Source organism: Heterocephalus glaber, unplaced genomic scaffold (assembly GCF_053883595.1).
Source record: "Heterocephalus glaber isolate CG9 unplaced genomic scaffold, H.glaber_assembly_v1.0 deba00001428, whole genome shotgun sequence".
Taxonomy (NCBI): Eukaryota; Metazoa; Chordata; class Mammalia; order Rodentia; family Bathyergidae; genus Heterocephalus; species Heterocephalus glaber.
Window position 1 is genome coordinate 14,158,952 of NW_028258293.1, and position 23,837 is coordinate 14,182,788.

General features: G+C 34.7%; 1 protein-coding gene across 47 annotated transcripts in view; it reads left to right on the plus strand.

Annotated features, from left to right (window-relative positions):
* The window catches only part of Sox6 (SRY-box transcription factor 6), a 689,857-nt gene that overhangs the window by 311,520 nt on the left and 354,500 nt on the right, over nucleotides 1–23,837 (plus strand). For 2 of the 47 annotated variants that reach the window (XM_021263839.2, XM_087211295.1), the window contains exon 1: nucleotides 8,853–13,834. The exons of 30 other annotated variants lie outside the window; for them this stretch is intronic. In XM_021263839.2, coding sequence (XP_021119498.1) covers nucleotides 13,758–13,834 — 77 coding nt within the window. In that variant the 5' untranslated portion in view covers nucleotides 8,853–13,757. Of the gene's footprint in view, nucleotides 1–8,852; nucleotides 13,835–23,837 lie in introns of those variants that run through there. 15 more of the 47 variants (XM_021263845.2, XM_004851477.3, XM_087211299.1 and 12 more) reach the window with 12 other exon arrangements.

Genomic DNA, 23,837 nt, shown 5'->3' on the forward strand with positions numbered 1-23,837 from the left:
ATTGTGTATTAGTATTATAAATTCGAGATTTTCATAGCAATACATAAAGGTTATTAATTAGTAATAGAGTTTGTAAAAGATTTTATTCAGAATAAATTCAGGATTAAATACATCTATATATACACATGCAAAGTATGTCACACAATATTTCTATGTGTACAAGTATTGTATTCACTCATTATTTTGTGCTTTAGAGCTTGGAGATTCATCCAGTAATTCTCTCCTGAGCACATACTATGTACCAGGCCCCATTCAGGCACTGGAGATACATCAGGAAACAAAATAGAAATTTCTGCCCTCAAGAAGCTTGTATTCTAGTGAAGGGAAACAGAAAGAAAAAAAATCTCAGCAACTAGAGGATAAATACTATGGAAAAAAGATAAAAAAAGAAAGAAGGATAGCATGTATGCAGGGTGGAAATATATAATTTTCTTTATTTTTTGGTATGGGGGATCGAACTTGGGATCTTGCACTTGTGAGGCAGGTGGTGGAACCACTGAGCTAAATCCCTGGCCCATAATATACAGTTTTAAATAGGATGATCAGGGAAGATCTCAATGAGGTGAGAATTTTTGTCCAAACACTTGAAGTAATAGAGAAAGGGAACCATGTAAATAGCTGAGGCAAGAGTATTCCAGGCAGAGGGAGCCAGCCAGTACAGAGACTAAGGTAGAAATGTCTAGCATGTTCAAGGAACAGAGAGCAGACCGAAATGGCTGGAGACAGTTGAATGAAGGGGAAATAATAGAAAATGAAGTCAGAAAAGTAATGGGCCAGATTAACTAGAAAAACTTGTAGGTCATTGTAAGGATTTTGGCATTTACTTTTTAGTTAGATGGAAGCCTTTGGAACATTTTTAGGAAAAGTGTGATATGATGTGACTTGTCTCTTAAATTATCCCTTATGTTGTTGCTAGGAATAAATTGTAAGAGTACAAAAGAGTAGAAAAAGAGTGACTGCCTAAGAGGCTATTACAATAATCTAAGTGAGAGTTTTTATTTATATATTTATTTTTGGTGCCGGGGATCGAACTCGGGTCCTTGCACTTGCAGGGCAGGCGCCAGAACCACTGAGCTAAATCCCTGGCCCAAAGTGAGAGTTTGTGATGGCTTCGTGTAGCAGTAGAAGTGGCAAGAAGTGGTTATATTATAACTATATGTTGATTAAAGAACCAATAAGAATTTCAGACAGACTAGATTTGGAGGATGAGAGCGCAAAAGAAATTGAGGCTGACTCCAGGATTCTGGATTGAGAAACTAAGGATAAATTGCCATTAAGCTAATTGGGATGGATTCGGAAGAAACAGGTTTTAGAGGGACTATTTGGAGCTCCGTTTTGGGCTTGTAAAGTTTGAGATACAAATGGAGATTCAGAGTAGGCGTTAGGGAGGAGGGGGTTGGAGATAAAAATTTATGATGATGAGAGTGCAAGGGTATGAACATAGTTATCCCTTGGTATCCATGTGGGATGGGTTCCAGGACTCCTTGTGGATACCAAAATCCATGATTAAGTATCTATATAAAATGGTGTAGTGTTTATACATAACATGTGCACATCCTCCTGTATACTTTAAATCATTCCTAGAGTACTTATATTATCTAATACAATGTAAATGCTATACTCTTGAGAGAAAATTGGCAAAAGTCTGTATATGTTCAGTACAGATACAACCATTGTAAGTCTAACTACATTTTTAATCCACCATTGGTTAAGTAGAAATTGCAGGCCACCTGTACTTCTGGATTCAATCCATTTTTTTTTCTATTTTAGAGACCTATTTTCTCATATTTTGGTAAGATAATATAAAAAATTGAATTATATTGAATTCTGACTGATGAACATATAAATTTATACTCTTGTCGATCTGGTCTGCCTGAAATGTTGTACTGTACTGAGTATAGTCATATCCAGTCAGAACAAAACACTATAAGTAGTTCAAACAAATGGATTTAATTAGAGGAATTTGTTATATAGGCATTTGAAGGTGAATAAAGTAAAAAAGGAAGCTGAGGTAATACAGATAATAATTGTATGGAGTAAGTACCAACCATAGGGCTAGTGAAACGGAATGGAAATAATTATGTTCCTTAAATGTAGAAGCTTGAAACAGCTTGAAATTGGGACTTGAGCTTTTGAGGGGAAGGTGTGCTATGTGACTTGTGCTCAGACTATTGAGAACATGGCGTGGCTTGTGCTCTAATCAATGAGAGTATTGTGGCCAGCTGGCACTGGTACTGCTGAGGGGCTTGGGTACCTGGTATTGGGGGGTGCTGAAAGAATCCATTATTAGTGGTAATGTAAAATAATGCAGGCATAAGTATATTTTGCTACAAAGGAATGATGATAAGAGCTAGAAAAAGGATGTTTCTTCCCTCTTGTTACTCTTATTGGCAGAACTTAACAGGAAGCCAGCTGGCAATGAAGCCTGGGAAGTAATGTGCCTCAGCCTTACAAAGCAGAGAATAAAAGGGTGATGTATAGTAGGAGTCAAGATATAATAAATGAACATATACTGTACATGTTAAGACATGAAGAAAAATTTAAGACCTGACTCTATTGAAATGTTCAGTAAAGCAGATCATTTTACATTTTAAGCCATAGTGTTTTAGCTATTGATCATAAATGAAGATGATATTTCGTATTGAAGAGGACAAGCACTGATTAATTGTAAATATGATTTGGTTTACAAAACTCTAGTCTGTATCCAGGCAAGAAATTAGTCCATTCATGCAACAGATGTTTATGGGACATCTATTATGTTCCAGGTGGGACTTTTCTTGCAATTAAAACAAAATAGTTAAAAAACAAATACTTTGGTTCTTGTGCTGCTTATATTATAAAGTGGAGAGACAGATAACAATAAACATGACAGTTATATAGTATGTTAGAAATTTACAAGTGCTATACAAAACGAAAAATATAAAGTAGAAAGGGAGTTGACAGTGCAAGGAAGCAATTTTAAATAGGATGCTCAGAAGAGGATTCATTGAGAACATGGCATTTGAGCATAGACTTGAATAAGGTAAGGAAGTCTGCCACAGGAAGAAAAATGTTCTGTGTTTTGATTCTTAACATAATGGTCGTGCAATGGTGTCTCATTGTTTTGAGTTGCATTTGCCTACTGACAAGCAATCTTAAACATTATTTCAAATACTTATTGCCATGTGTATACTATCTTTGGAGAAGTATCCAAGTCTTTTGTTCATTGTTGAATTGAGTTGTTTTGTTTTTGTTGTTGAGTCATAGAAGTTCTATATATCTCCAATATATTAATACTTTATCAACTGTATGATTTGAAATTTTTTTCTTCCATTCTATGTGTTCCATTCTATATGTCCCATTCTTGATACTGGCTTTTAATGTACAAAAGTTTTTAATTTGATGAAGTATATCTGTTTTTCATTTGTTGCTTGTACATTTTTGTAATGTCAAGAAATAATTATAAATCCAATGTAAAAATTTCTCTTATGTTTAGATCTTTAATTCATTTCATTTTTACAAATTAATCTTTAATTCATTTCATTTACAAATTAATTTTTGTATTTAGTGTAAGGTAGAAGTTCAACTTTAATTTTTGTTTGTGGATACTCAGTTTTATGTGCACCTTTTATTGAAAAATATAGCTTCACTTTTTATTCTGAACTTTTTATAAATGTAGACACTGAAGAAAAAGTGATGAGAGACATAATTTTATAATTTTCCAGTGTTGGTGCTCTTTTTTTTTTGGTTCTGAGAATTGAACTCAGGACTTTGTGCTTGCAAGGCAGGCGTGGTGCTGCTGAGCTAAATCCTTGGCCCTAGTGCTCTTTTTGCTATGTCTCTGTTACCTGCTATAAATTGGAAAGCATAATAAAAATGCTAATTAATAAAACAATTATTTTGTGACCAATAGATAAAAGAATACTGTTTTAATACTTCCTAGGAAAGTAACTTTTTATAGTCCATAGCCTTTGTGCTTTTGTACATATAATATGCTAGATATGCTGGATAAAAATTTCTCTTTATGCTAATATCAATGTTTAGTGCATTGGAAAATTTGACCATTATGACTTTTTCACTCAGACTGCTGTGGCTCAGCATTTGTTAATCATTCATTTTATGACATAGCTAAGTTGAGGGCAATATTAAGGATTGTATTCCAAGGAGATATTAATTTCCAAAAGAGTTATCTGAGATAAATCTCACTTCACTGAGCTACTAATTCTCTTCTTTTTGCCTCATACTGTAGGTACACAAGTGTCTTAAGTGCAGCTTCTTTTGCTTAAGCCACAAGGGAAAAAATGTGGTTGTATCTTGTGTCATAAATTTGTGAATGGCTTTGAACACTAGAGAAATCATTAGGTATCTCAGTGGAAAGCATACTGTTTCTCCTAGCCTGTCATGAATATAGCATGATATGAGAGGGGGGTACATTTAGAATATTGCTCTTTCCTTTTCTTAGTCGTTATCTTAGGCCCAATAGAAAAACTGAAGGTATATTTAGCTTGAAAGTGATAATTCAAATAAAAACAGAAGTGTACTTCAAATAAGAAACTTCTGTTCCTGAAATAAGTCAGAGTGAAACCAAAGTCAGAATACACTGCAGAATCAACATGCAGCAGATACAAACTATACCTTAGAGAGAATCTAAGGAACTATATTACACATTCAGATTCCCCTTTCACTACACTTTGGATAAAGTAGTTATTAGAAACATATGAGTGCCATCTTTCTAGAAGTTTTTGAATATTTAATTTCTATTAGTCTAATAAGACACATTCACTTTAATGAAGGCTTGTAGGTGTTTAGATGTTTTGTATTTTCTTGTCCTATGATTTTTGTATTTGGATTACAAATTCATGATCTTACATTCTCTGTTAGGTATGGAAAAGACATGAAAAAATGAGGGCTGTGTATGTTGTTCTGTGGTAGAGCACTTGCCTAGCATGTGCAAGGCCCTGTGTTTGATCCCTAGCACTCAGCACCACAAAACCACAAACTAAACCAAACCTAACTCAAACAAAAAACCAAAGAACCAGATAGAAAATTTAAATTGTGACACTGATATACATGAGAAACGCTTCAGTGTTAAACAGTGAATCATTTTGAGTAGTGCATTTTCCTAATAAATTTGTATATAGCTCAATGTATACAGAAAATAATTGTGATAAATCACAGTTATCAAGTAATTTGTTCTCTATGGCAGACATTGAATAATGAAGGTATGACATTTAGACTTGGGTATAGATCTTTGTTCTGCAACTTGCTTGCAATGTCCTTTCTCAATATTACTTTCTTGTTGAGGATACTCTTACCTATAGCTGTCATAGAGTTGGAAATACTGAGATATTTTGTGTCTCTTTGTCTATATGAAAGAGTTTTTGTTGTACAAAAGAATTTCTATATTTGTGATTTGACTCAATTGTATGTAGATAATTTTATAATTTGTTCCCTTTTCAGAATGTTAGCATGTAAGAAGAAAAAGGAGTCCTTTCTAACTAGACTCCAGCAGCTGATTAAACACTATATGAGAGAACTGGGAAATAGGAAAGATGGCAAATGAAATCCTGGCAGACAGAATAGTGTAATCCCAGAGGGCATTTTCAACAATAGCCTGGGCCCTATGCCTAGTACTTGGAGGGGCTGAGAGTAAGAGACTTCTGCCCTTCACTCTACTATTCCCAGAATCCTATTGGTTAGTACTTGGCTTTATTAATAAAGTCATGACCACTTGTTCAGCGCTGCATATGGTTGGTTGTGATTTCCAGCTGCCCTCTGGGTTAATGTGTAAACAATGAGTAGATTGTTATGTTCTCCTATTAAGCTTAAAGCTGTGATCTCATGTCTGTGCCACATATGTCTGCAACCAGAAATATTTCCTTTTCCTGATCTCATGGAAAGGAAGCAGCACTGTTTCTGAAAAGAGTCTGAATTCATTAGTCTAGGGCTTTCTACTTTTCTTTTTATTGAAACCAAAGAACAAAATAAAGGCATAAAACGTCATGAACATCATCAGTAAGATGTCAACATGACACCAAACAGCATAATAAATTGTCAAGATGAGCATCTCATCTAATGGCTGAAATTTCTATACATTTGGCATTTTTACAGAAGAAGGCAAATGCAGGCAACAACCTAGCAATCCAGAATTACAAAGAAAGCCTCAGAGCACTGGATTTGAAATATGTACAACCATTTGGCTGAGTGATTAAGAAAATACCCATCGACAGAAGTGGTTCTCAAACATACGCCCGGTTGCTATATTCTGCATCTAAAATTTTTGTTATATTATGTGATTAGGAATGTTGTTTTCCCCCCTTGTCAAATAACATATTAGTGACAGAACTAGAACAATCTTCTTGTCCTCAGTTTAGTGCTCCCATTCAGTGCTGGCCACTTCCCTATGGGAAGCCTAGCTGTGGAGCAGAGCAACTTTGTAAGTGCAGCTGAAGAAAATTTCCCTTTAGCTAGCCTAGTAAAAGTCTTTCTTTACCTGAAAATACAAGTCTTGGGGCCACTCAATTATGTTATGGGAAAACTGTCTTGGGAAGGGCTTGTCCTGCTAGTCCTGACACGTTTTCCTGGGAAAGAATATTAGGATAGGGTTATTCTTATTATGTACTAAGCTTAGAAAATTTCTGCTAGAGTCTTTTAGGCCAGGGTCTTGGTTTAGAAGTTGTTAAAAATGCTCTAGCTAACTGGAATAGAAAGGGTTGTGGAGGAAGAAATGTTAGGTTTGAAAAATACAACTTTCGTATAGTGAATTTGTTAAGTAATTCAATGTGCTGGTAGTATCATATACTTTCTAAGTGTTGTTGGAAAAAAACCCCCACACATATAACAAATTGTTCCTGCCAAGGAACTTAGGTGACACTATATATATGTGTGTCATGTAGTCCATATATATATATATATATATATATATATATATATGGAATAAATTACTTAACAGAACAGTGACTAAAATAATATATGGGTTAGGTAGAAATGTTCTTATCTGCAGTCATGTGTTTACATGTTAGAATGGCAAGTTGACAAGGTTTATGGACATCTCCGTGACCAGAGGTGTGCAGAGGGATATGTGTTAGTTCTGAGAAAGAGTCGTTGTGCTTATTGATCTCTACTTTCCTGGAAATGATAGAACTTGGAAGCAGGCAGTTTCCTTTACTTTGTGTCATAGATTTTTGATATAATAACAAGTTATAGATAAATTTTACTGTTTTAAATTCTTTCTTTCATTTTCGGACCCTAGCACCCTCTTTCCCCTCAAAAAAATATATATGTATGTATATATAGATATGTATGTATCACAACACACAATGTTTTTTATATAATCCTGCTATATTTTACTTTCCTTTGAAGAATTATTGTACTGTGTTATATGGGAAAATTGTTTTATTTTCAGTGTTCTAGATTTTCTGTTTTTCCTTTGGCGTTTTCTCTGAATAGAGTCATGGAGCTTGCTTTTTATACATTTGTGACACAAAAGTGGTGGTACTGTGTTACAACGATTGTTCCACAAATTCTGGCGAGGGGAGGAGTAAGTTAGTGAATGGTGGGGATGGAAATCATAACTTCCAATGGGTTTTCTTAAAAGACCACAGAGAGATGACTTCTGTTCTTCTAATGCTTCAGTTATTATCTATTTTTCAATTACTGTTATGTTTTTCCCTTGTAACACAAAGGACTCATATTTCTCTTTTTTTCAATAAGAAGTGCATGATAGGGGCTGGGGATTTAGCTCAGTGGTTTCGCTGCCTGCTGCGGAAGCACAAGGACCTGAGTTCGATCACTGGTACGAAAAAAAAAAAGAAGTTCATGATAAAAAGGAAAAGAGCTTTATTTTAGAACACTTAGATTTTACTCCTGGCTCTCCTACTTCCTAGCTAAATTACTGTGGGACGTTATCTTCTGTGAACTTCATTTGTAGAGATGATAATACTACTGATATCAACAAACTACTGCATAAAGCAGCAGAAGAAATAATCTACAGGATAAGGCCTTGTGAATTATAAATTATGAATTTACATACGAACAATAATCACATCTTTATTTTACATCATCTCTAAATTATTAGGAATTTCTTGCTGCTTTTTAAAAAAATGTGCCTCTTATTTTTCTCACTGACTTTTCAACAAGATAATCAAGCTTAAAAGGTTTGGAAATCAACATTTTCTTTTTTGGTATCTTCATCTGGCCGTTTCTCTGATACTCTAAGCAGCTGTGTGTGTCAGTCCAGAGGTGGTTCCATTTTTCTGGTTCAGGATTATATGATTCCGGTGTAGAGTTTCAGTGTCTTTGCTAACAATGGTTGATCACTCTGAGGTATGCTATGTAATTTGGTGTATTAGAGAGGAAACTGATATGGATGCTTTATGAATCATAGAAACTTGTGCAAAAATGGCATACTTGTCATGCTCTTAATTTTTTTCAGAGGAATACCGCTTGATTGTCTTTTCTTACTTTCCCAGAGTTTTGTATCACTGCTCAGACTTTCTGCTCTATGCAGACAGACTCTTCCTTTCCTATTTCCTTTAGCCAGTGTATGTAGCAGAAATAATGTGTGAACTTTACCATTTTTTTTAAAGGGAAGAGAATTGTTTAGTCTTGGAATATCTATTGAATGAAGATTGTACTATAAAATAGTCAAGGGGATGCAGATTCTGGAGTGAACCTGTATGGATTTGTTAGCTATATGAAGTTGGATGAGTCACTTAACATTTTTGTTCTTTAGTTTCCTCTGTGCCTATATTGTTAAGTTTTGTGAGGACTGAACTATGCATACATCAATTCATATACATACATACATATGCCTACGTTCATTCATTATGTATTTGTGGAGTTAGCTATTATTATTATTATTATTTAAAATTTCCTACTATTAGAGTATATTGGAATCAATCAGCACATTATTTATTAAGTCTTATTATGGGCTTAGGAGTCATACAAGTATCTTGGCTGATACAAAGAATTATGACACAATTCTTATCCCCTCCTGGAAGCTGAGATTAAATAAGATATGTTTGTGTGGTGCAGACTGCCTGAGGGACCTGCTATGGGTACTCTCTGTCGTACGTCAGCTGACTGTTGACATAGAACAAAAATACATAGAAGAGGACACAAATACAAATCCATCTTGATTGAATTAAATGAATATTACACAAGTAATTTCAATAGGAGTGCAATGATGGGGTGATATTTTCCTGAAAGGCTTCTAGAGAAGGTAAGATATGAGCTGAGCCTTGAAAGTGGAATCTGGACATGTAGAGATGGGAGGAAGGAGTAGGAAAGGGAAATATGTACATTAATTTATAGTGGAAAGGGTGCAGCCAAACTGATCAGGTTAAATCTCTGGTATAACCTATTACTAGCTGCATGGCATTAATCTCTCAGAGTTTTAGTTTTCCTGTCTTTAAAGTGGGGACAATGCTATTTGCCTATATAAAGTAGCTACTATAGTTTTTGACACATAGTTAATATTTAGTAAATGATATCATTGAGAATATAACATAAGAGGTGAGAATATAACATAAGAGGTAAAAACATGGGTTTGGAATCAGAAAGGACTGGTTTGAAACTCTTCTCTCTTATTTACTTTATAAACTTTATAAACATAGCCAAATTAGTTTAACCACTTCTAAGCTTCATTGAGCTTATCTGAAAATGGGGATAAATTAGTAAGTTTGTTGCAGAGTTATTTTGATATTCAATGAGGTACCCTGAAGTTATGAGCTTGGTATATAGAATGTACTCAAAACTATTAACCATTATGCTGTTATTTTTATTAGTATAGCATTTCTCCTTTCTCCCAGGTATTTACTTTGTAATTGTTCATATTCTTTCCTTCTTCCCTCAACCCTTCATTTCATCTACATTCTTTCAGCAACATTTATCAGTGACAGTTGTAGAGACTAAAAGCAGAGACTTGAAAGAATGTGGAGGTAGAGTGTAACTGGTCAGCACATGTCCAGCAGAGCACCAAGGACAAGATAAGAAGGCAGTTAAGTACACATAAATAGAAATGGCAGGAGCATAAACATATATACAACCTTTTGTATGAATCACCCTTACTAAAGCCTCCAGGGATTTTTTTTTCTTAAGGAGAGTTTAGACTATGCTACTCCCTTGTTTAACTTTCAACAATGTGCTGTATACCAGAAGATAAAATCTGAACTATGAATTGCATTTAAAATCCTTTCCAGTCTGTAGTCTGCCATCCTTCTATATTTTTCCTTCTACTTCTCACAATATGCTTTATATTCCAACTACCTTGACATTCTTCTTGTTGCCTTTGGAATATGTCTTGCAATCTCAGCATATCCTGAAATATCTATTCTTATTCCTACCAGACAGACTTCTACTCGTTCTTCAGAAACCATCTTGCCGAGTCTGGTGGCGCAGAAACCATCTAAATGAAACTGTTATAATGCCACTGGACCCTCCAGAATGGGTTATTTGCTTTTTCTTTGGTTCTTCCATGACATACCTTTCTAGTACTTGATTACTTATATCACCTTATAATGATTTATTTTCCATTTAAATTTATTGCTAGACTGTGAACTATAGATAGTCCCTGACTTAGGTTGACTCAATTTACAATTTTCAACTTTATTATGTTGCAAAAGCAATATGCATCGGTAGAAACTATAATTCAAATTTTAAATTTTTATATTTTCCCAGGTGAGTGATTATGTTACACAGTACTCTCTCATGCTGCTGAACAGTGGCAGAAAGCTGCAGGCCCATCAGCCACATAATCACAAGGATGAACAACCAGTGTTCCAGTGTATATTGTTGCTAAGCTAGCACAGTAGACAGGTTAGATACATTAAATGAATTTTGGGGATTATAATATTTTTAACTAATGATAGAGGTATCAGGACATATGCTTATCATAGGAGCATTTGTATTAGATGTAACTGTCTTGTATGCCTTTGTACATTTGGCAGTTGCTGCAGTATGTGACATGGAGCAGGTACTCAGCAAATACCTACAGGCTAAATAACAGAGTTAGTAGACACAGGACTGATGACTTCTGTGGTTTGCTAGCCAAAATCTTAGTTTTTCTATTAGGATTGCCTCAGAGTCACTGACTCATAAAATTTAACACTTGAGAATATACCTCATTTTATAGATAAATAATTCAGGCAAGATTGGAGAGACTTGTTTTCCTGTCTCCATCAAACCATGACAAACTATCTGCCGTAGAAAAAGAAACATTTTTTTCTCTCTTAGGGACTATCTTCCAGATAATTTCTCCAAGTACTTCTTTCTTAGGTATTTTTCCTAGACCAGTGATTTGGGCTTAAGTTGATGCTCTACCATTTGAATAGTATCCTTTACTTATCATGCATCCCATTTAGATACCGAATACATGTTTTACTCAGCTTTATTTGCTATAGTACTTCCTTGTGTAGAACTGTTGTTCTTTTATAATAAAATTAAGAATTTTCTTGCAAATGTAATTATTAAGGTGAAACAATATAATGATTAATTCTGCCATTCTGTAATTTTGAAAGTCACTAATGGCAGGAGAATGGTAAGGAGATTGTCTACTAGTTAAAATTTTATTAGCAATGTGCTTATGTTTAATGGCTTATCAGGGCAGAATTTCTTTGAAAAGAAAACCATTTAATGTGGTCAGAACCATCTTTTGTTCACTGTGACTCTGGCCCTTTTTGGGGAGTAAATCAGCTTTTTATGTATACATTCTGCATGGGAGCTGTAATAAGTGAGCACATGTTGCAAATGCTGTGACCTTCAGTCAACTAGAGAAAGATACCTCTTCTAATCAAAGGCAAAAGCCACGATCTTTCTTGTTGTAACTTACTGTTGACACAAGAAAGGCCAGAGAGATTGACATCAATCTCTATAGAAACCATTAACCAATGCTGAATAAATCTGCAGCATTGAATCCATATGCATGCTTGCTTTCATTATTCTTGACCTATGGGCACACTTCAGCATTTTGTGGGCTTTGTTTTAAAAGGAATGTTGAAACTGTAGCTAGTTATTATCGGATTTCGTTGGTGAAATAAATTGTTTGGGTAGACTAAATAAAGGAATCCATATTATTTTGCATCTACTAAGCATTATTTGCTTAGGTGTGGCTTGGTTTGATTCCAGATTGACACACAGTGAAGGGCTGTCGCTTTAGTTGGGTGTAGCGAAAACCAAGTAGTATTATACATGTTTTCCAAATGATGTGCAAGTAATGTGTCATTTCATTCTAACTGTGACTTCATTGGCTTGTGGCTCCTTTTTAATTCTTTAGAGCATTAACAATGACTATGTTAGCTGCAAAGACATAGGACTTTAATAATCCGTTGGATGCTCAAAATTTATGTTGGTTAGGGCCAGGGATTTAGCTCAGTGGTTCTGCCACCTGCCTCACAAGTGCAAGGTCCTGAGTTTGATGAGTTTGATCCCCGGTACCAAAACAAAAAAAACAAAAAACAACCCCCCCAAACTTGTGTTGGTTATAAGTACTAAACAATTGCCAACCATGTGTGTAGCAGAAATAGGCTCTGTTAATTAGTGCTTCAGTGTTCTGAGCCCCTTTGCCTTAGTTCCCCCTCCCCCACAGAAATCTTACTTCTAGTGGAGGAGGGTGAGAAAACAAAAATGCTTTTCATTTCATTCTGTGTTGTACATTTTCCAGTTTGGGTGACTAAAGCTGGCCAGGGTGCCTATTTTTGGAAGGAGGAATTAAGATACTTTGGAGAAAGTAGTGCACTGTGTGCTGACATTCCAGATGGCCAAACTATAGTAGTATCAAGCCCAAGTTTTTGAGCCTTTCGTGCCAATGGTGACCTCATGAGGTCCAGCCTAGAGAAATAGAGACATAGTTCTCCAACAATGTTGAAGAATGGCTTCTTCCTTTCATATTTCTATTGAGTGATCTCCAGTGTCCTCCTCTTTTCCTGTCCCTGACAAAATTAGCCCTTTATAATTAACAATTGTTAGATTTTTGGCTTGTCTTTCAGACTTCTCTTAGAGTCCCTTTCACCCCATCTACTTATTGTATCCTCTCCACTAAACAGAAAAACTTGTGATATTTTTCTCTTTGGCATTCCTGTCTTTTCCTAGCAGGCTTTTTTTAATGGGGACTGTGGGAGATTTTACACTTGATTTGTTGAATCTGAACTCTTTGCTGTAAACTCTCACCACACTGAAGAAACTATCTTTATAAATGACAGAATGGACCTGGCCTGAATGGCGCTTTGTTTACTGTTTTCCTAAAAGGGGCCCCTCTATATTTCATCTGTCAAAGTTGCTTTTCTTTCTTTCAACAATGCTTGATTGTTTTCACAAAAATTCAGGTTCCATAGACAGGAGAATTCTGTATTATATTTTCCTGCCAAATTCCGATCTCTGTTTTCCTTCCCCTGTGCTCACAAAGGGCTCATAACTTACTGTCAACTGTGAGGCAAACCACAAAGCTCCACTGTTGCTCAGCAAATAGGCTCTATTGGATGATGGCTTGACTAGCTTGTAAAGTTTGCTTAACTGTAGCAGCAGTGGCAGAAGGCATGTGGGGTTCTGTATCTCCCAACAGGCCAGGAGTCTTCACTTCTTTCATTTACTTTATGTTTTTAACTCCTTTAATTGTTGAACAAAGTTGACATTGCTTTGTTTAGCAAATTAGATGTTGCTTAAAGTTATGGCTGCAGTTGGTAGCCTGGGACTTGGCAGAGATTAATTAGCTGCAGGTTTTTTTTTTTTTTTTGGTTGGCAGTTAGTGGTTTCTTGTGATTTGGGAGGGTGTCAAAGGTGTTATGCCCTCGAGTTCTGAAGTTCTGGCTGATGTGGTAAGAGAAAGCCGGATTGAAGAGTGGAAGAGCAGCCACTTCATGTGAGTGATTTGTACCTCTTTTAGCTGTCACGGTCTTATCTGTATTACTTTACCTTTTAATTTTTCTAGCTTCAAAGCCTACCTCATTGTGTGAGATGATGGTGTGTTAGGAGAAGCTTATGTTATGATTATAAACTAATAGCTTGAATGTTACTTGAAAGACATTTTTGCTTGACATTTGTAATCTTGCTAGGGAATTATAATAGACTGTTTTTAAAAAGATTTAATTTTTTGGGGGGTTAATTGTGTATACCTTTATTTGTAATATTTCTTAGATTTTTTAGCACATAATTTTTTTTTCTATGTAATTTAGGTCTTGAGCATACTGCCAGGAATAATAGATTTCATATATGAATTATTTCAGTAAAATCAATCTTTCCAACATATACTGCTAGTTTAATAATATGTGCTTCATCTGATAAGGTATTTTATGTAGTATGGTAAAAGATATCTTCTTGAATGTAAATATTTAATCTTAAAAAACATTTCAAAGAAACATAGCTGACAAGCAGGACTGGGGTAATTACTGATGGGTTTTTAGTAAAAAATTTAAAATTATTAATGTTCACAAGCTACTGTAATAAAGCAAGACTGATGTTACATTGAGATTTATAGTATTTAATGCAGTAACTATGTATTAAAAGTATTATTTATATAAAACTACAGTAAATTATATTGACCTTTGGTGAGTGCATTAAAATAGTACTTTATTAGTGCTTTTTAGGTTACCCCTTTTTATTCTGTAATATATTTCTTTTGCATTTTTCTGAGTAACACACACTCTGAGTTTGTTCCCTATAATGCCTGGCAAGGTTCTTTCTTTATCCAACTGTCCTAGAAATCTAATTGTTTATGAGTTTGGTCCTAAGGCAAGATTATGTTGGAACTTTCAGTGCAAATAGTAATTTCAAACTACACGTGGAGGATAGTATCTGTTATTGTTGTGAGCTGTGGTGCAGTTAAGAATACCTAACGAATCCACTAAAAGATCTAACAAGCTAGCATATCTACGACTCTTCAAGTTGATTTTTTTAAAAAGAAAATTTTAGTGAGAGAAAAATTGTTAGGCAATCTGTTTTCAAGCTGTTCATGAGGATGTACTGGGGTTCTTTAGCACAGTAGTAGGAACTTAATTTTAGATGTGATTTAGAGATGAAAAATGGTGTGAAAATGGTTCTAACATGTTAGAATATTTAGTATGGGGTCAGGGATCACTGATTCATCAGGGCAACAGTTTCTCCAAAAGAAAAGCAAATAATCAAGCTTTGAAAGTTATTCATAGGATGTGGTCATTTAGACTTTTTATTTATTGTCAATTTAAGCACTGATAGCTGTTTTAGCAGCTTCTGTTTAAAAATTCAGTCTGAGCAAGTAGGTTACAGCCTCTAAATGCACGAGGTCTGATGGATGGCTGGGTACCTGGAGCCAAGGATTCTGCTAATCTTAGAAATACAGTTCTCAGCAGCAAATACTGTGTGTTTTGGTCTTTCTTGTATAAAGAGTGATTCCCTCTCTTCTCTACCTCTTTTTGGAGATAGTACCATGTGTATTTTTTGCTGTTTTTTTTTTTTTATTCTGTTGATATGGTCTGAGCACTCAGCAATGGGTCATAGGTATATTGGGACTGGAAAACTTCTATTTCAAGGAATTTTGGTTGTGATTTGTAAAAAGCAGAATTTCTTTCTTCAAGGAATTTTATTTGTTTTTGTTTAGGTGAAACAATTTTTTTTCTGTGAAGTTTTATTTAAAAGAATGTATTGGGGTGGAGGATTTAGCTCAGTGGTTTTGCCGCCTGCTGCACAAGCACAAGGATCCGAGTTCCATCCCTGGTACCAAAAAACAAAAAACAAAACAAAAAAAGAATGTATCATTTGTTTCATACAAACCAAATACTGGATACTTGCACCTACATTAATTTGATCTTCACCATAACTCTTCAAGGTAGATGTGTTGTCCCTAATTTTACAGGTAGAGACATGGAGACTCAGGGTTGAGTAACTTCTCAAGATTACAGATCTTATAAATGAGAGGTCCGGGATTTAAATTCCTATTCTAAACCTTTCCACCATGCCACACTTTTTCATCTGGTACTAGATTCTGTTAAGACTAGTAACAGATTTCCAGTTCTAGGTACTATGAATGCAAGTAAAGATTTACCTTTGAAGAAATCTAAGTAGGTAGTAGATTAGGTATGATAATTATAAAAGGCTTTCAGAGGACTGTTTCATTCAATTTCAGAAAATTGTAAGGTGGTGCTTATATGAGAAGAATGTTACTGGATATGTAATTCAGGATTCTTTCTCATAACACCATAGCTCGGGAAAACGAAGCTCTGTGGCTTGATAGGTGTGCAAATAGATACTTGGTAAAGAATCTTTTAGTATGCAAGACAGTGGGTAGTCATACTTGTCTTTTATAATGACAGCTGAAACAATTCTGTGCAATGATTCATGGAAACAATTGGATTCTCATGTTCTCCCGGAGCTGTTTATAATAATATAATACCAGCAAATGCAAGTGAAAAATTTAAAGCAAATTGCTATAAGGAAGGGAGGGAGTAGTGGAAGTAGGGAGGAAGGAAAACAAATGGCATTTTGGTTATCTGAAATCTGCATGTTTAATAATGTGGGCATTTGGGTTGATGGTGAAAACTTTTTCTCAGTTTTTATAGATGATTACAATTTATAAAACTTCATATCCTTGAGTGTGAGGCTTTCCTATTTCTTTCCTCAGAAATAAGAGTATATGTAATGTTATATGGTAGTCAGATTTTAAGAGTGTATCTGAATTACTCTGCATGCCCTGAAATCAACTCCATGTGGGTAGTGCACTAAATACACATTGTTTAGGGTCCTCATCTCACTTTCCGTCAGTGCTGTTCAAAACACTTTTGTGGTGAAGCAGCTCCAGCTGTGTCTGCTGTGTATGGTGTGGATTCTCTGGTCAGAGCTAAAAGGTGGAAATCAGATCTTGTACTTCTCTGGACCTTGAGATAAATGGGCACTGATGTCCTTGTTTTATTTCACCATTTTTTGTATACCCATAGAGTTAAGTATTGATCATCTAGGTTAACCGAAAAAGCACACTAGAGAAAGCATGGAAAGTTAACACCCAATAAACATTTGTTAGAAAATGTACTGTGTAAAAACTACAATGAACATCCAAGGCTTGTGTGTCAAAAGCTTTAACTACTTACTTCCTCAACTGATTTTATTGTCAAATTGCCTGCACTGAGAGTCAAATGTACTGGTTAGAGGATTGTACGCTCTATCTACCTTCTTGTCTCCTCCTCCTCATCTTCCTCCTCATTTCTTTGCTTTCTCTTTCTCCAGTTGTTACCTAGTAATCAACTCTATATGTAAAAAGAAAAGAATTAAAGATTAATAATAACCTAGAATATATAATTGTAATATTGTGAATAAAATTCTTACAGTAAGGGTATAAACAGGTAAAGAAAATTCCAAATGATAATTTAGATTTATGAAACCTTCAATTCTAACAGCATATGCCCTGGAATTAACCACCGAAGTTCAAATTCTGCCTTCTGTGTTTCCTAGGTACAACCTTGTGAAATTAGAAAAAATTTTTTAACACCTTTGTGCCTTAGTTTTCTTATCAGTAAGTGGGGATAATGACATTACCTAATTACTAGAGTTACCTTGAGAACTAAATGAGATTGTATATGTAGCAGTGATTAGTACAGTGATTGATAATTTCTAAGTATCCTTTGAAAACTATGAATATTTTCAACCATCGTTCCAATGTCAAGCCATCCATCCTTTTAATGTTTCTGAAAAAATAGATTGATTTTTATTTTGGTTTTTAAAATGTTGTGTGTTTGAAATAGGAAATGAATTTAATGAGTCAGGGCATGTGGGAAGAGGAGACACTCTCAGAAAACCAAACAGAGATCTAGAAGTTTTATTTTAAATCTTTTTCATGGACACTACTTTTCTGATTAAGTGTAGTATCCTAAATTTATTTCTTCCTATTCATTTAATAATATTTAAATAACTGGGCAATATTTACTGAGTATTTGCTTTGCACAAAATATTATAATAGGTGATATGGATATACAGAGAAACTTAGAGTTTTGTTTTTATCCTTGAAAAGTTTATAATTTTGCTGGGATTACTTATGAAATGTAAGAATATCATATATTATAAGAGATTATATAAGGATGTACATTTGATGTTGAGTGAGTGATGTAAAATAATTTCTCAGACCATTTCCTAAAGGGGATTGGGAAAAGGATGCATCACAGTTCCCTGGAAGAGTCCCTCGTTGGTTTCCTAAGTAGAAAGGAAGGTGAGAGTAATAGTAATAGCAGGAGATGGGCAGAGCAAAGATTAGAGAGAACAATAAGTGAAATTTGAGTGTATCAGTATAGTTATATCAGAAAGTTAAAGTGCAGATTACTAGAAGATAAGTTTAGAAAGATTGGTTGGATCTGAGTGGAGGGCCTTGAGTGCCAGGCTCAAGAGTTTGTATTTCAGTCTATCTTTAGGGGAGAGCCACTGATGTGTTTGATCAAGAGACTGTCCTGATGGAGAGAGTGGCAGTAAGATTGATTTGAGGGAGAGATATTGGAGTGAGAAAGACTAGTTAGGCTTTTAGATGTGAGGTGTAATAAAGCCCTGTACTAAGATGATTGTGAATATGGTAAGAAAGATGATCCTGAGAAACATCATCAAGGAGGAGTTGATGGAGTTTAACGACAAGCTGGCAATGAGGAACGAGGATAGAAAGGAGATGGATATAATATTCATCCAGTTTTGAAACGGGATTATTCTGAAATGATATTCTTTTGGGTGTGAATGAGGAATGGTGGTGAGAAAAATGATGAATGTCATTTTAAGTTTGTTTGATATGACATTTCAGAGGACATCTTGATATAAATACATTGTAGACATTTGAGGACTGTTGTCTATCAGGAAGATGAGAGAGCTCAGTGTTGGGGATATAGATAAAATAATCATATGATTTAGATGTTAAGTAACGAATTGTTTGATAAAGAGTACAGAAAAAGAATAACGTTTAGGTGAATGGTATTTTCTGTGACTATTCACTGTAATTAAAAATGAGCTGTTTGCTCATCTCTACTCTCTCTGCTTTTCCTTCCAGCTTTCCAATATTAGTGATTGTCTATAATGTGTGTGCACTAGGCTGGGTACTGCGTTCAAATAATGAGCAAGACACATATGGTCCCTGTCTTTATGGATCATGCAGAATAAAACAATACTTTAAAGAATCAGACCAATGATTCATCTTTTTTCTTCCATTTACCATGAGCTTATGACAATGTCTATACAAGAAATTATCTCCCAAATCTGGTAGACTTTCTCTAAAAAGAGGTTTCTTTTCTTCCCTTGGGTGATACTTTTTATTATTACTATATTGTAAGAAATACTTTGTAAGAGTATAATTTTAGGAATGGTTTAAATTACTCCTGATTAAAGTTTTAAAAAGTACTGATTGCATCCCCTTCGCTGGGAGGTTTTTATCATGTAAGCTTATAAGTAGAATCTCTTGGGGGAAAAAAAATTCATTGTATCACTTGAAGTTTGTAAAATCAAGGAAAAAGGTGTTTTCCTAAAACAGTCTTATTTTCACATCCAAAAATACTTCTCTTGGTGATGTAAAATTTATCTCATCACAATGAAACTTTCAACTATGAAACTATGGGCTTCCCCTTTCTCCTGTTTTTCCTTATCTTTGGTCTGTTTCTGATTTAGCCATCAAGTCTGCCCGGTGTGCTCATCTCGCTGTTTCTTTTACCCTCCTCTAATAAAATGGAGCAATAGAGAAAGGCCACGCAGAAGTGAATGTCCAGTTCAGATTTGCATATGATGAAAGCATCGTTCTAAGGAACAAGATATCAGATTTTCAGTGTCTGAATTTGTATTGGAAAATTCAATCTTAGAGAATCCTATGCTGTTAGTGGTCACTAATTCATTTTCTTTACACCTTGGTGCAGTGGTCTCTCCTCTCCAGCCACACTAGTCCATTTTGGGGTTAGATGGTTGTAAATGATTTTATTTAGAACAGAGGTATCAGGTAAAAACGGAATATCAGACATTAGCCATATGATATATCTTTCTGATAGGAAAATTCTGTAAGTAGGAAGTTTTTTGAGAAATGAGTTTTTGCCACATTGGAAGATATGATGTAAATTTGGATGTTTTACATTTGGAGTTAGATAAAAAGTAAAATTATTTTCCTGATAGAGTTTCTAAATTGTATTTTATTTGAACCATCATGATATTGATGACATTCATTTTTATTTGGACCTTAAGAATCTTCAGAGTATGTCGTAGTTTCAGTACTTTGATACTAACCCAGAGATCTCTGTGATAGTAAGCCCATTTGGTCACCAAACTTGGAGAGGAATTCCAGATATTGAATGTCTCAAAATGTCATGAATATCTATCTTATCCTTGGCTATTTTTCTAAAATTGTATAAAAATAGCAAACCAATTATGTGAAGTGAATTTTCAATATCAAAAATATAGGCCAGTTTAGGAGACAATAAGACATAACAAGTTTTGTGTGTGTGTGTGTGTGTGTGTGTGTGTGTGTGTGGCACTAGGGATTGAACCCAGGACCTTCACACTGAGATACATTCCCAGATCTTTCTGTTTGTTTATTTTTTAATTTTGAGATAATGTCTTGCTAAATCAGTAAGTTGTCCAGGCTGGGCCCAAACTTCTGATCCTTCTGCCTCAGCCTCCCCCAGTTTTTCTTTTTTAAGCTTTTGAAATTGGATTCTACCTGTCCCTTTCAACTTTCAGAAAGATTTCTAAGCTAGAAAGAAATCTCTGGAGGGGAGGTTTTTATAATGGTCATGCTACTGATGATGTACATTTTGTAATTTGCAAGCCTTTGTACTATGTCTAGAAGCTGTAGTGCTCTTATTGATATTTGTATTCATTTTTTATAAATTAGTCTTTCTTGATTTTTCTATTTATTTGATGTAAGATGCATAAATCTTATTGTTAAAAAACATAAAGATTGTATCATAGCACTCAGTATTAAAATGCACTCCCTTTTTGGGGAAGCCAGATAGATGTGTTTACTCTGTAGAGAGATTTAGATTTGATTTTTTGTTTTCTTCTTGGTAATTATGTTTGCACTTTGCTGATCACTAGTTGTGTATTATTACAATGGAAGGTGACAATTTGATTGTCTTCAGTTGGAGAAACAAGTAATTTTATATTCACTAAGCTGTCAGGTAACACTAACTCACAGTACTAAGAGCTCCTGGCAATGCTGCTTGGCACCTATATTTAACTGCTTTGATGCTTGTGTAACCTCTGCTGAATCAGAAATACTTTGCCTGCTGGAAATGGTTTTCAGGGCTGTACAATGAGGTTTTCATTAAGTAGACAAACTGGAAATGAACTGCAAAGCCATGGTTGTTTCCCTCCTCCCTTTCCTCATCCTTTCTCCCCTTTCCCATCCCTATCCTCTCCCCTTCTACTCTCCTTCTCTCCTTTTCTTCTACTTCATGTAGTTCTTTGATAGGAACCTGAAATTTATCCCTTATTTCATTACACAAAAGAGGGGAAGTGCTAAGTGCTACTTTGCTATTGGAGAACCTTAGAGAACAGTTTTTTACATCATTTTGTTCATTATTACTATGAACTTTCATATTTTGAAACAATCTCTATAGTATAAGTTTTGATTTTTATCTTTTTTTCTGGCAATATCAAACAAAAAGTGAAACAGGTAAGAATGGAGAACTATATGATGATAGCTTCCTATGCATTCTCTCTGAGAAATTATTTTGATTTATGATTATTATTAATAATTGGATAAGATATCTTATAATCAGGCTTCTATATTAGCGGATTAGTTTCAGGCTGACAAAGACATCTCCGTTATTCACTTTAAAATTATAGTTCTCATTTCATGTGATGAGGAGATTCAAAGTGAACATATAAAGATAAATTCAAGGGTAAATTCATTATGCTATTAGCTTTCTTTCACTCAAGCCACACAGAAGTCTTTCAGTTGAGCTATAAAGTCATTGAGACTGGTTAAAGTCCTCTATGTTAGTGTCTATTTATAGTAGTCATTGTTTGGTTTTGCTCTTATTGTTAAGTTGCTGATTGTATTTATATACTCTGGTTCTGGCTTTCCAAAAACAAATATTCCAATAAGCTACTGGTAGATAAACTGTGAGAAAACTCAGTATTATTTCTATCAAGCAAAATGTATATAGGTTATATGAAGTCACGTTGTTCTGATCCCAGAAAGAAATTGGATACTCAAGGACAAATGTACTAATTATAAGTTTTCCATAGGCAGTCAGTCAGCATGCCAGTAGTTACCCTGGTTGCCTGTCTCTTCTAGCAGATACTAACCAATTAGACAGAGGTGGTTACGTGATGTAACATTATCAGAGAAACAATTCATGAGTCAAAGCATTCCGAGACATATGAGCTCTAGTCCAAAGAACAGTCTTAAGCTATATAAAGTGACAGCAATATTGTCAGCTAAATATAAACTCCAGAAACACAAACTTTGATGACTTGAGAAGAATCTGTTCCAGGTAGTTCTTGTTTTATAAGAACCTTAGAAGGCCTTTGGAGACAATTTTGATGCTTTGGTGTGAAAAATTAGATGCCTTAGAAAAGTCAAGATCCATTAATTCAAACCTTTTCTTAGTTACACTGTAAGGACTTCAAGTATATTTAATTTACCTTATCTCTACTGATTTGACAGGTAACTAAAGTCAGTGACTTTTTAAAAACATGTATTGTCTCTCTGTGATACCACAGTATTCTGAAAGAGCTGTTGCAATCTCTAGGAGACAGGTTTATGACTCCAACGAGCTCTGAAAGCAGTGATATTTTTCCCCCTGAATTTTCTCAATTGATTATTATAGATAGAAGAGAAAGAAAAATCTGGTAAAAGCCCAGGGATATTTGGAGGTGGAGTAGAGAAGAGGACGTGGTAGTACTGCATAAAACAATATAAAAAATCACCTGAAAGAAGCAAGGAAAGGTTAAAAGGAATGTCTTCATTTAATATCTAGACATAGGGTTCTCCTTGCAGACCCCTCCCAGGATCCCTAAACATGGGAATTAGCGGTACAGGAAGAGTGTTTTGAAATCCTTCATTGCCCTAGGCTGGGTGGACTGGCATCCTTTGTAATTGTTCTTGGGTATTGTGCATTTTGGCAACTGAGTATATCTGTTACTCATATTCCTTTTAAAATAGAGGCACTGTGTTATATATTTGGAAAATTAGTTGTTTATTTCTCAGAATCAGATCAAGCACAGCACTAAATTAACAGTGAATTATCTGACTGAAGTAAGTCTAACATGGTAGCCTGGGGCTGAGCTGCAAAAATAAATGTGAATGTTGCTCTGAACATTTTACTTTTTCTATAAGTAAACCAAATGTTAAATTGCTGCTTCACATCATAATCTGGATTTCTTTCAAAAAATGTAATACACTTAAAAAGTGGATATCATTTGATAGGACTCATACAGGTAATGAAAATATTTTTAAAAAAATAATGTTTAAAATATTGTTTCAGTGAACTTAGTGGCTTTTTTGGACAGTTCCAAATTATAGTTTTGAGAGATGGGTTCTTTCCAATCAGTAATAAAAAGATGCAATTTTGAGTCACAATGCCTTATGAGAAAGTTTAAGAGTTTAAAGTTGTTTAAAATTAATAGTAATGTTTAAGCCTATGGAAATGACTCTCTTTTAAAAATAATGACATTAAATCAGAAAAGTTTTAGACAATATAATTTTCAGAAGTAGAGGACTTGATGTATAGATTCCTGGCATCTTTATCATTTTATAGTCTTAGGCCAACTAAGTTTTATTTCTTGTTTAAGAACAGAAAGTAAATTTACTATATGAGTTAGTTTTTAGTGGCCTAAACATTTAAATTTTATATTGAGGGTTTGGAGTAGGATAATTATCACCTTTTTTAGAGGCATTCCTAACTTCAGAGAACGTTATCAATTATTGAAGACTTTATCTC